This window comes from Prenolepis imparis, unplaced genomic scaffold (assembly GCF_030444845.1).
Source record: "Prenolepis imparis isolate NDT839.2.m4 unplaced genomic scaffold, iyPreImpa1.0 SCAF_7, whole genome shotgun sequence".
NCBI classification, from domain to species: Eukaryota; Metazoa; Arthropoda; class Insecta; order Hymenoptera; family Formicidae; genus Prenolepis; species Prenolepis imparis.
The window spans coordinates 9,461,939-9,475,886 of NW_028141165.1; the positions used below are offsets into that span (position 1 = coordinate 9,461,939).

At 35.8% G+C, this 13,948-nt stretch overlaps 2 protein-coding genes across 2 annotated transcripts in view; one reads left to right on the forward strand and one right to left on the reverse strand.

The window, feature by feature from the left end:
* Window positions 1-13,948, forward strand: part of Cad74a (cadherin 74A) — a 75,149-nt gene that overhangs the window by 35,717 nt on the left and 25,484 nt on the right. The window lies entirely within an intron of this gene.
* On the reverse strand, window positions 11,560-13,462 carry Tap (basic helix-loop-helix neural transcription factor TAP). The gene is made up of 3 exons (XM_083042139.1): window positions 13,295-13,462; window positions 12,785-12,988; window positions 11,560-12,524 (listed from the first exon to the last, which is right to left on the reverse strand). The coding sequence occupies exons 2-3, from the start codon at window positions 12,968-12,970 to the stop codon at window positions 11,985-11,987; spliced, it is 726 nt and encodes a 241-aa protein (XP_082898265.1). The 5' UTR covers window positions 12,971-12,988; window positions 13,295-13,462; the 3' UTR covers window positions 11,560-11,984.

Below are 13,948 nucleotides of genomic sequence, written 5' to 3' on the forward strand. Positions count from 1 at the left end.
TTTATATTCTAGACAAGCATTCAAATTTTAATTATCACGACAATTTCACAACATTTTTTAGACAAAAATCTCTGTTGTAATTAAAGATGTTTAACGATAAAATTATTTAGAAAACTCATATAATAAGTTATGACAATGTAACACATAAGAAACTATGTTGTATTAATTTTGCAAATTCTAATTAATATTTCCCCTTGCTCTTTTCTTTATTATTTTAAGTCTCTAAAAATTTTTTCTAGGAGAAGATATATTTTTTAACAGATGCATTAAAATAGAATAATTAAATCTCCGAGTGGAAGTACAGTTATCCTTGATTAAAGAAGCTCCGTTTAAATGCGCGTTGCATCTTATTTCGACCATTCTAATCAGGAAAAAAAATTAGCCATCATAGCTAAATTTTAACTATCCCTATATTGCATCTGAAATTAGTTAGTATGCCTAAATTTTAGGTGTAATATAGAGACAGCTAAAATTTAGCTACGGTGGCTAAATATTTTTTTTCGTGATGCTAATTCCCCTAATCGATGCGCAAAGTGTCACAAATAACGAATTTGACAGGCGAGCTGGCAAACACGTGGCGGCCGCACGTGCGCGCGACCGCGGTGCGAAACCGCCGAGATTAGCCGGGAATCTCTCATTTGATTATGATATCTCAATTACGGTCACTTTTACACGCTGCTCGTTTGGCACGTGCCGTCTGATCGCTGTTGAATTTGGGATCGGTGATACGGACACGTGGCGAAGGCGTTCGTTTACTCCTCCTCGTAGTCTTCATTCACGCGCAGAGTGAGTCGCACGTGTGATCGGCCGTCGTTCGTCGGGTTAAATTCGAGATATCCGTTTAAAGAGAGAAGATCGATGGCGAATGCGATGACCCAACACGCGGGGTTGATAACGCTGGGAAAAAACGAGGAAGGCGTGAAGAAGCGACAATTAATTGTGTCCATCGTCTATTCGAACTTTCTCAGCACCTCGTAGATTTGTGTATCTAATAAAATGAATCACTTAAAATATGTTTGCTCTTTTAGCTTAACATTGCATTTTAATAAATAATTAATATATTATTATCTATATACTCTTTTGATTTGAAAAAGTTATTTTTTTAAAATAATTATTTATTCTTATAAATTAATATACATTTATATCTCTTTTAAATAAAAAATAGCTTCAGCTTTCCTTTCATCGACATATGGATTATTGCTTGACAATCTAAGTGCCGAAATAACACTCTTGTATGTTCTCTCTTATAATAATACAATATTCTTTAAATACTATTGAGTTCATTATTTCTTTCTTGGTCGTTCTTTTTTTAAGCCACTCATGTTGCCACGTGACACTTTAGAGCAGATGAGCGGATTATTATTTTATCACTATCCGGTTTTTTTTTATCAAGACACTCGTTATCTGCGAGCAATTTTTGGTGCGATTGACACCGCGTACACGCACACTTTGTAGACAAATATACGCACAAGGAGATGTGCCATATAACGACTCCAATTCCGCGGCACGTGGCTGACACGTGTCGCGTGCGATAGTTCGCAGCGTGAAGGCAAAGTGTGGTGATGATTCCAGCCAATTGGCCGGAAAGGATTGCCATATGACAGTGTGTATGTGTGTGGTTTGTCAAATTATTGTGTCGCAGTTTTGTCGTAGGAGAACATTCTCTATAATGCAAAAATATATACATGTATATTGATAGCTGATATAAATTTGGGCAATTTTTAATATTACAAGCCATACATTAAATTTAATTTAAATATAATATAGCAGCCACGACGCGTATTTCTCTATCTTTTATTATACATTTTATAGAAATAAAAATATAAAATATATTGTGCATATATATTCTTTTTAAGATAACAGTATCTTCTAATTAGATTCAAAAAGAATAAAAATGATTAAGATATGTGTGTATTAAGAAATATAAATTAATTAAATATAATAAAAAATAATATAAAATATATATTAATATTATATTCTTTTATTCTTATTATCACTTTTTAAATCTAAAGTAACTTTGACATTTCTCTGAAGTAACTGTGGAATCGTAAAGATGTCTAGTAAAAATGATCTCGTTCTTCCAGAGCAGCATAGGCAAGTGGGATGAAAATCTCGTTAAATGGCTTAACTACCTTGAAATTACACGTTCGGTGTTTCACAAAGGTGGCGAGCACCCCCGTACACCGCATTCTAATCGATTCGCTATGGTCGTCGCGACTTCGATTTTCCTGTGCTGCGCTTCCCCCTCGTTTCGAACCGCCGTGGAAAATACATAACTTAGTCCTTGGTGTAGCAAATCCACCGACTGCGAGCGCAGTTGTCCCATGTAAGCTTTTTTTACATTTTCCGGAAGCGACGAGAGATAAAAAATTGAAATGTCAACCGTAATACCGATTTGTTTCTCGTCAATCGTTTCCGGAATGGATACATATGTCGGAAGACGATAAAATATCGAGAAACATACATTTCCTTTCCATAGAAACTATAAAATAAATTATTTTTCAATAAATAATATATTTTACAGATGTCTTACAAAATTATGTATAAAGTTTGATAATTTTAATTCAATAAAATTACATTATTGCAGGTGTAATTTCTATAGTTTAAGATATGTATTTTTATTTTTATTATATTTAATATTATATTTTGTTATTTATTTTCCTTGAAATGTGTCAATTTCTTTCTCTTTGTTTAACAAATCTAGCGAATTTAGTAATGGGTGATGTCGATATTTCATAATAAATGTCGAAGGTCTTTTCAAATTGACTTAGAAATCCTCCTAAGTCAAAATAGATTCGCTAAGCAAAGTGGCAAGTATTCAATTCAATTTTTCTTCCTTTATAATCCTTTTAAATCCCTTGATGACATAACGGGAACTTCTTGTATTCACATCTTGCTTTCTTCATATCTTTCTTTGATGATTTACGATTATCCGGATGGGCGATATCGTTATGTAATACATTCCCACGAGGGGCGCATGACCGGAAGGAAAAATTACGAAAAATCCACCCTCGAGGTCCTCCTCTTCTCATGCTCGATCTGGCGGATCGGCTACGTTTCAAAGATCAAAAGAACCCGGTCGAATTGATATTTCTGAAAGTTGGGTAAATCGAGAGAGTATATCGCACCCGTCCAAGGATCTCTCCTGTCGAAAAGGGGAGAAATTGAGGACTCAAGAGCGCGAAAATCCTTTCTCGGCGGCTCGCCTCAGATCTTCGCCGCGAAGTGGTGCATTTCAAAGGACCGCGTCTCGGTCGGCTTCTTAGGAAATAACCGTGAAATGGAGCGCACGCTTCTCCAGGGTTTCGGGGTGGCCCAGAAAGAGATGGTGGTCAGGAGCGCCTGCTTCGTGAGGACGCGTGAGAAAACCCGGGGGTTCGCGTGAAAGAAGAGATATATTCATGAAATACGTAACTTTTTTATCTAGGAAGAGCTACGTTAAAGCGAACGAGAACGAAGAACAATCTCTCGAAATCTATTCTCTGTAAAAAAAAATTTTTATAATCGATACATGCATTTATTCTTACAAATAACTTTCGTTTTTTAGGCATTCACATAAATTTTATACTGCTTTTTTTTATATAAATTATAAATGTATATTAAATCACATCTTTAAAAAGTATGTTTATATCCTAAAAAAGAGCAGTTGTTATAATTATTTAATCATTTATTGATTATTTAATTTTTAATTATGTAATTAATTATTTTAAACGTATACTAATTACTAATTATATAAAATCTTGCATTAGAGAATCTATATAGAGATAGAAATGATGAAAGTGACCGGAATCATCCAAGCAAGTAAAAGCTTTTTTGTGGATCCTTTGGTCGAAGTGGACGATGTAATTAACTTCTTGCTTGCCGACGTTGAACGGACGCGGATGAAATTTAAACTCTTTGGCAGATGATTCAATAGACGGATGGACAACCGGACAAACCGATGGACAATTGTCCATCTTCTCCTGTTACACATACTTCGGTGGAAGTAATTAAAAAAATTAAAATGCTCTTAAGACCCTCTTAAGGCTCTCTCGGAATACTGCGCGCATTTTTTATAACTCAACTTTATTATTAATAAATTTCGAAGAGAAAGCAATCAGATGAGCAATTTTTTTTTCATTGTCACCTATAAGTTTTACAATTCTGAAAATAGCTAAGGATATAATATAGCGATAATAAAGATATGATAAAATGTTAATAGCGAAATGACGATCCGTCATCACGCAAAAATTGATAGCGCACAACTAGATTTTCGTTATCGGTCATATGATCGCTTTTAACTCGCCGCTCGCTCTCGTAACAAACAGTTCCGGTGCACGGTGTGATTGTTATGAAATAATAATGTACCGGGTGGTGCGCGTTGACGAGAGAGCGAGACGGTACGAAGGGGTGAGGTACGTTGCTGGGGTTGAATGATCGCAATCAAAGCTCGAGCCGGTGTATACCGGGAGAAGGACACGTCACTTTTGTATTTCCGGTGGTGCTCAATATCCGTGATAGGATGAATCTGAGGATAATGAGCAACGGATTAAAAACCTGGCGCCGGAAATCTAAAATGTGTATTATATATATATGTTACAATAAGAACACACAGTTTTGAAGTAACTTCTTCGAAACTAAATAAAAAAATTATATACACGTTTTCAAGTTTATTACAAAATTAATTAAATTTTTTTCTAATGTAATTATCAAGTGTAAGAGTGATAATTTTCAAATAAAGTCGCGCAATTAAATCGAAAGTATTCGCACCAACAAATTTAGCTGATCGCTGTCGACCTCTCATTAGGAGCTCCCTCGAGAATCATCCCCGCGAAGAACGTGCGCGCGAAATTTCGCTTTCTCACCCCGTCTGCATAACTCATCGCATGAAGTGCGCGAAGTGCATCAAAGTAAGAACCACTGCCATTCGTACGTACGATACCAAAATAAGGACAGATGGCTCGTTCGATCCCTTTGCTGGTGATGGTGAACGCGCGCTGCTTGTGACGGTGTTGCTGATCGCTCACACATTAGCGTTGCTGTATACAGGGTGCTCGAAAATTTACGGGTATAACCCGGAAGCGTGATCGAAAGAAAAAAACTCGAAAAAATTTTATTTAGTCTCAAACCAGATCTTTTCTTCAACTCACAGATCCTTGAATCTATAAAGATCTTAAATTCACGGACTTTCTCCTCCAGATGTGCGTATCCTCATTTTCAACAAATGATCTTACGCTCTCATAGATTTTCTATTAATAACGGTCGTACTTGATATTTTCCCCACATCTAAGTTTTCTTAAATCTCTCCTCACTCTTTCCACCCGCGAAACGCGTGCCGTAAAGATCCCTCTGCCGACGAAAAATGTTCTCTTTTCGTGCTATTAATTTCTCGAGCACCCCGTACACATCGTTTCGTGTGGGCGACTACGATACACACACACATACACGCTAAACAATAGTTAAATCAGAACCTAGGGCGACCAGGGGCACTGTGGGTGTTTAATGAGCTGCCAGAGAGTGACTGAAGGGGGATGACGAGAGGGGGTTCGCAGGGGTAGTCTCTGAATTCGGGATTTCCGAGTGGGTACTCGGAGGGGCGAGGGGAGATCGGCGCGGGGCACCACTTGACTGCTTATGGGACCGGCAGCCGTGTAAAGTGTAGGAATAACATTGAATATATTTATAAAAAGATCCATGCACACGCAACACGCTTCCGCCGATTTCAACTTCGGACTTTAGCTTCGAAAAAAAGCTGTCAATGGCAGTCATGTATTAGCTGATCAAGTTTAACAAGAGTTAACACATACTTCGATAAATGTGAAGTAGTCTATATTATTAATTTTCTGTCTAAAAATGAAAAATAAAATGTATCGATTTTTTAATTAAAAATTTGTATCCTAATAATTTTTTTAAAAGTATTTTTATATAGCTTTATATGTATTGTATTATAAGATTATTTTTCTTTTTTTAGAGTAATACGCTTCTTCACTATGTGTCGGTCAGATTTTATGCTCAACTGACCATCGATATTTAACGGTTGCTCCATTCAAAGAAGCAACGTTTCCGTGAAATAAGACTAGTAACTTCTTCCTATTGAATCTCTTTCGTGAAAGAGCGTATGATATTAAATTACTAATTTTACAACGGTAGTTAGCGATTTCAAAACGAAGGGCTACGCTTGGTTAGTATATTATATTACTTTTTGCAGAGAGACGATTTAAACAGTTAGGGAAAACCGCTTGTTCAGTGATTCAATAATTGCGACTGTGAAAAGGAAACTCTATATCCATTATTTGTACAGGTAAATCTTTTGAAGGTGAATTCCAGATCGGACATAACGCGTAGATAATCGCTATAGAAATGGTGAGAACAACTTATATAAAATATTTGTATAGAATATATACTTATTTAAATACATACAATTAATATAATAATATATAAATGCTATTAAAAATGTTGTAATTACAAAAATATTAATTTATATAACATTTCTTTATTATACACATATATTGATTTCACAAATTTTAATTAAAATAAAAATATAGACATCAAACAAGTTAAGTATTAATTATTTATTGCTATTTTTAATTACGCGTAATTATTTGATTAATATTGACATTTCAAATTAATAATGGTACATATAATGATTAAGTCAAGCGCAAACAGAGAGAAAATATACGTTTGCTTCAATGAGTCTGCTAAGCCCTATTTTAGTAGGGTTTAAATGGACTGTCTTTTTTCGAACCCCTTCGATTCGAATAAAACTGAGGCAGATACGAGACGAGAGATCAAACATACTTTCAGCGCGTGTGTAATCCTGCATAATCTCGGCTCTACCAGCCTAATAAAATACGCACTCAGTTAGTGCTTCGAGCGAGCCTCACAACAGAGGTAAATCAATGATTTGTACGACGGGGCTTTGGCACGCGGACTTAATCCCGGTTTTACATGTGATTAAAGCGCGGGACGAAAGTGTCAAGGCGGTTGATGCCATTACGTAAATGCACCGTTCTGCCAAAATTAAATCCGAGCCATACAGTAAATAGCCGAATAATTTTATTGCAGTATTTTCTGCATATTTATTATTGCAGAAATTGAATTATCAATCGTCTATTTCTTCTCGCTCATTTTAATTTAGAAAGAATAAATTTATGGTAATGAGAAAAATTGTGTATTTAAGAATTAAGTAGATATTGCTGATTTAGATCAATTTGAGCTATAGTTCTTTATATTATATATTACGGTTTACCGGTTAAAATTTTTTTCAAAACTCACGTTAATTCGTTGACCCAGAAATATCAATGTCATCGTTGTGACAGATACGATTCGTCGCAGATATACAACGTCGAGGTTTATGGGTGGCAATCGGACTTGCGATCGATTTCTCGCGATCGAGATCCTCGCCGTTAAATCTAAAGCAGCAAACCCACGTCACTCCGGGATGAATGCCTGGCTGGGTCGGGCATTCTTCAAGTAAATTATAGTCTTGAATGGGTGGCGCGCCGGGGGGTTGGTTGGCACGCGCACCACTGGGGTACACCTGCCCCCCGTAGACATCTGTCCCCCTAACGCGTCTAGCGCTGGAGTCAAACTATAGGGTACGTATGCGTATATACGTACATGAATATGTTTGTCTACGTGTTATGTACGCGACAATTCTCGTCAAGTCTCTGTCATCGACTAGACATTTTACGAAACCGTTAATTTTCGCGACACCGATAATTATATTAGAATCGCAAAATAACGGCTACCGGATAAGGTTTTTATACCGAGTTATTCTCTACTTTTATTATGCAAATTACAAAATAAGTAATTGTATTTTGAGTTACAAATTACTCGAGTTTCAAAAAAAATTCGAAGCTTTGTTGGATTTTATTATTAAAACTAATTCCGGAAAAGCAATTTTGTGTTACATATAGACTCTAAATATTGTCTATACACATGTCTAAATAAATTACTTCTTTCCATCAAGTTTTACTTTTCATAAAATAATAACTAATATATCTGATTTTGATTTTAAAATTAAATTACAATATAAATATCAATTTTTGTCTTAATTGTATCCAAGCAAATATTCTTTTTAGAAGCATAATAAGATTTTCTATAAATTCATATGTAATTAATAAATAATTCATAAGTGTTTCAATCTTTCTGTTAATTTTTCTGCTCACAGTAATACCGCTAATCTTAATAACACCAATGCATAAATACATAGTACAATTTGTGCACATCTCGTTCTTCTGTAGATTTATCCGGCGATGCATCATGCGAGGGGGTGCACGCATTAATCCGTGGTCCATTCTAATTAATTTCATGAATCCCGATACTGAGAACAGCCGGAGAGAGACGCTGATCAACCGCAACTCAAATAAGGCTTTCCATATTTTAGCGCGGGCGAGTCATCGCGAATAGAGAAATCGTGGTGAGTTTCATGATGTATCGGGGTTGGTTGGACGCGGTAGCGTAACCGGCATTGTTCGTGGTTTACCACAAAGGCCTGCAAATGCCGACTTGCAATGAAAAGCCGGCTACCCTGCATACGCCGCATCTAAACAGATGCGGAGAGAGAAACACGAATCCTTATCGAATTTCTAGACGTACGCCTAGACATGTTTGCGAATAAACGTTCAATTAATTAATGTAATTAGAATTTTAGTAATCAGATAATTTTTATCAATTATAAAAGAAGAAGTTAAAAAGCTAAGAAGAATTTAGCACTTTATTCTTTGCAGAACGTTAAAACTGTCTCATTTTTGAATAATTGCAATATTGCAAGTGTCTAGGAAGACGAAACGGAATTTGTTAATCAAGAATGGCGCGTGATTACTGATTCGTGAAGCGAATTAGACTTCCAGCGAGAAGACAAGTCGCGCTCGAAAAGCTCTGGCCTCCAAAGGCCACGACCATTAATCTTCGATTAAGTGCTCAACGATCGGTCAAGGTAATTTCACGAGTTTTCCTGAATTAGGAAAGACCGTCTCACCCTCCTGATGACCGTGCCCCCATGCCCGATCCCGCCGTTCCCCTCGTGACCATGCTGTTCCCTCTCTCTACGAGGGGAACCACCGTCTTTCTGTCAGCCACCAGTATGTCACCGTACAGACCAGCGCGCCTGTACAATGAGGGCAGACTGTCGCGATCGATATATACGCACTCGACGGAAACGACTCGACGAGAGGTCGATCGAAGCGAAATCACTGCGTCTGCGATGTGCAAAAAAAAATCATACGTCCAAAATATAATTAGAAGTCATTAAACGCTTTATCTGTGAACTCCTGTGTCAGTAGATGCTCTCCTGCATCTATGAACTGTCATATATTAAAAAAAAATTTTTTTGCGAAATAAATAATCATAGATTATATTGCTTTGCAAATTAGCTGTCAAACATTTTTTTTTAATAATAGGAAAATTAATTAACGCTTGATACACAAACATGCTGTAATCATTACTAATAGAATGACTAATAAAATAGTAGAAGGGAAAAAGAAATATGGAAAGAGAGAAATATGTCAGTTTGCATCAGGAAAAAAATCGAATTTCGAAAAAAATATATAGATAAAATTTCTGAACGCTATTGAAAACATTCTATGTGATAAAAACGGTCGATAGAACTGTTTGTTGCGCCCGTTTATGCGTTATTATCTTTTTTTTTTACTATGTGGACGTAGTTACGGGGTGTAAGCCCTTAGCAAAAACTGATTGAATCCCCCAAAATCCAACACCTTTATAGATGCTGGCCGTCTGTCGTGTGCTATGCACACATTGATATATCGTCCGCATAATGGTGCCATTGAAGCATTACTATTATTGGCGAGATTTGGGGAAACGATCGAGCGTACTAACGGATTCGTCGCAGCTTGCACGCTGTTTGCAAATAGATCTTGTATAGGAAATTATTGTTCACATAGTAGTCTTGATGGATCGATACGCCTGAATTAATCCTCGATTTGTTAAATCCTCCAAATTTACACATTTATTCCTAAAAATATTAATTTCTAAGATAAAATTAATACAAGCAATATTCAATTTTTGTAAAAAAAAAAGTGATTACAATTATCTCATTATAATGACCGGATTTATATTGCTAATTGAATTTAAATTATAAAAAGATTATTACATTAAAATAAGAGCAAAAAAAACCTCGACTTATAGGTACAATTTATAATTGAATAATATTTCCACAATAGTTATGTAACCGTAGATAAATATTATCGCGGTGAACGGATGAAGAGGATGGATCTCGGAAGTGGAATGAAATTTCCTCGAGAACCAGACAGGAAAATATTATCCTTCCATTTTGGACGCTCTGGAACGGCTATTTTGACAGATTCTCTCTCACTCGTTCTGCGTTTGATCGAGCGATCGAACACTTCTATTTATTTTGCTAACACTTAGCCCTCACGTTACAACGAGGGGATATCCACTTGCTTTCGTTATGCAAATCGTTTTTTTCATCGAAAAGCTTTTGCATAATAATTAGCGATTCTTTCTTGATGATGGTGAAATTTTACGGATTTTCAGTGAAAAATTGTTACGAATAAATTTTCTCATCATATAAATATTTTCGAAAAAGTTTACTTCAATTCTAAAAATCGTTTATTTTTATATACTTATAAAATATAATGCTGAAAAAAATGTTATATTAATTATTATTAATTTATGTGTCAAACTATTTATTTATTAATTATGCCGCTAATCTTTATTTTTCACGCAACATTCACAAATTGCAAACATTCACAATCAAAAATTTGCGCAAGAAATTTTTCAAACGAGAATAGAGAACTGATTTGAAGATGACTGGCTAATTGTGAAAATTGATTATTCAACACTTACGTCGATTGATCGTTTCGCAGTCATGTTTTACATGTAATCCCTCGGATTATATGGGTAGATGTAACTTCAGGCACGATTTGTGATACATCTGCTCTGCGGTGGCTTCAGTGCAGGACGCGTGTCCTGGCACGTGCTCGTCCATTCTCGAGCCATCATTTCATTCCTGTAAAGTGGATCAAAGCATTTCGTTGGAAGAATGCAGCCAATAAATTGTGGCTTGTAATCTTACTCATCGATGTGTTTTTAATAAAATCTATAATATTAAAATACGAATCATTGAAAATGTGTTATAATAAATAACAAATATTGTTCAATTATAATAATAGTTGACAAAGAAGGCTAGATAGGTAAAATATGCTTTTATTGATAAAGTATAAATTATGTACAATATATTCACCCTACATCAGCAATTCCGTATTAAGATAAGAGCACTGGCGGACGTTATATTTTGCTAGTAAATTTAAGTTTAGAGCTTAAGATGCGTTGAACAAAAATGAGATCGAGCATATGAGATCAACTAAAATATTGATGACTAGAATAAAAGGAACGCAGATAGTACGGTAACTAAAACATAAGAAATCCATAAATTATTAATTACTTATAATTAATGGTAAATCAGACATTTTTTTCCGCACTGAATATTAGATTAAACTACTTCTAATATTGGCAAAATTAGAAAAAAAAATTTATTTTTTACAATCGTCATTCTTGCAAAGATAGCATTGTACATCTCAATTATTTCTATATTGTTCTTTTTTATTGATGTACAAAAAAATGCACTCATTAAAGATTAAAAGCAAGAATTAGAAAACCACCTCAATCACTGTAAACATCGTAAACGTGATGCGATTTTTCTCAAATAAAATACTCTCTTATAAAATAGATAACGACATATAATCATAGCACTGTCTTTTTTTACACTCACGTCAGTTCTTTGGACAAATACACTCTTCAGCCATTCTTCAGATACAATTATATTCAATTTCTTCCTGTATTTAATTCTTCGATATAATTATCCAGGAAATATCTATCTTTATATCTGTCTCTTTCAATATTGCAACACTGATTATAACGCAGAAAAAGAAAATAAACTGATTTGTGGATAGAGATAATCAACGCTGAAGAAATTGGCTGTTCGAGCCATCGAATTAAACATACGCCGTCGACGTAGTCTAAAGACACTGATACATATTGTTGTGATGAGACATATGATGATGAGGCGGTGGCGGCGGCAGCTGATGCTGAGGACGATGAACCTGGTACATCCTCTGATCGTAACAGGATTGATATTGTATCGGCGGACTCACACTTTGATCGCTGTAACAGTCATATTCCTGCCACTCCGGTGTGACGAATCGTTCCTGAGGAGGATAAGGGAAGCCTGCGGTATGTTGTGGCCCGAGCCTCTTCTGGGTTGCCACCGCGCAGCTTCCGGTCGACGAGGTGATCATGTTGCCGTTGTCGCTGATGCTGACGGTGACGTTGCCGACGTTCACCGTAATCTCGCCACCCTCGGAGTTGCCCAGGGTTTGCGAAAGAGCCCAGATGTAATTGTGCGCGAAACGGAGCGTTTCTATCTTTGTCAATTTAGTGTCTTCGGGAAACGTCGGCAGGGTCATCCTCAGACGTTCTAAAGCATCATTTAGGGTGTGCATTCTGTGACGTTCACGGTCGTTCGCCTTCATCCGCCGGTTCCTTTTTAATCTCAGCACCTGTTCGCGGAAACGAGAAAATTAAGAGGCTTGATTATTTTCAGAGCAGAGATCTATTCTAAGAAAGTAGACAAATAAAAAAATTAAGGCTTTGCATAAGTAAGGAAGTAGATAGAGATTGTAATTGTGTATAGAAATAAAATTAGAAGATGTCTTAAATTTTTAAGAATTTTTCAGACGTTTTAATTTTTATATCGCTCAAGAAGATTTTTGGAAAATTGCGTTCAGATGAAAATAAATTATATTGATTTACACTATACCTGCGTAGGACTTTTGCAACGAGTGTTTCGCGTTTTCTTGCGCTTCTCTTCTTTAGCCGGAGGAAAGAGAGTGTCGGTTGATACTTCGTGTTTTGGTGATTCAAAGCTCACGTCGAAACCGGAATCGGAAGAGCTCGACAGTTCGTCGAAACCTCCCTCGCTACAGAAGGAGTACTCCGACGACATCGCTCCGACTATATCTTACTGCAACGCGAAACGATCAAGCATTTTTATACGAATCAAACTTCTATTATCATATTACTGCACACATTGAAAGACTAAAAAAATGTTCTTCAAAATATATATTCTTATTACAATATTATATTTTATAATTAGTATCTTCTCCTGTTTTAAAATTTTAAAAAAATTATTTTATCTTTTTAATCGATAACAATTTTTAATATTCTCCTATCAAATTTTAAAAATTTTGCAGAATGGATTTCTATGTTATATCGTAAAATTCACATTGACTCTAAACTTAAAACTTTGCCAAATATCTCTTCAACGTACCTTTAAACAAGTCGGAGACAAAATAAATTTCCCGAAATAGCACACAACACAAAGTAGAAACTGCACCTTTTTAAAAGACAAAAAACTTTATGCGATTAAATTCGTATCACAGGAGCGACAGATCGAAACGGGAAACGAGAAAATAAGAATTCACCGACAAACGGACTAGGCGGGGTACAATTTGGTACTGTGCATGTGGCAAGGGGCTCTTAGAACATATATACCGTCCCGGGGGTATTTCGCCCCCTCCACGCGAACCCAGGGCCACCGTAAGGCTCTATGGGGCACCGAGTAGGTTCACCCCATAATCATAGAGGGGTACCGCTTTCTCCCCGCTCCTTTTCGTGTATGCATTAGACGCGTGCCATGGCGATGTAGCCGCCTTGTTAGAAGATTAGAGGTTTTTAGGACGATTACACCGCTTTGAGATTATCGTGTACAAGCAGCTCCCAAATTTACAATCAATTCTGGAGCACGTTTTTTACTCCAATTGCATTGAAAAATTATTATATGTGTAATACTTAAAAATTAAAGTTATTAAATTTTATGATAAACATTTGGAAAATTTTTTTAATAAAAAGTCTTGAGTTTGAAATTTCTTTTTATTATTAAATCCTTAAGATATAAATGGTTTTCTTTTTATTTTTAAGAATT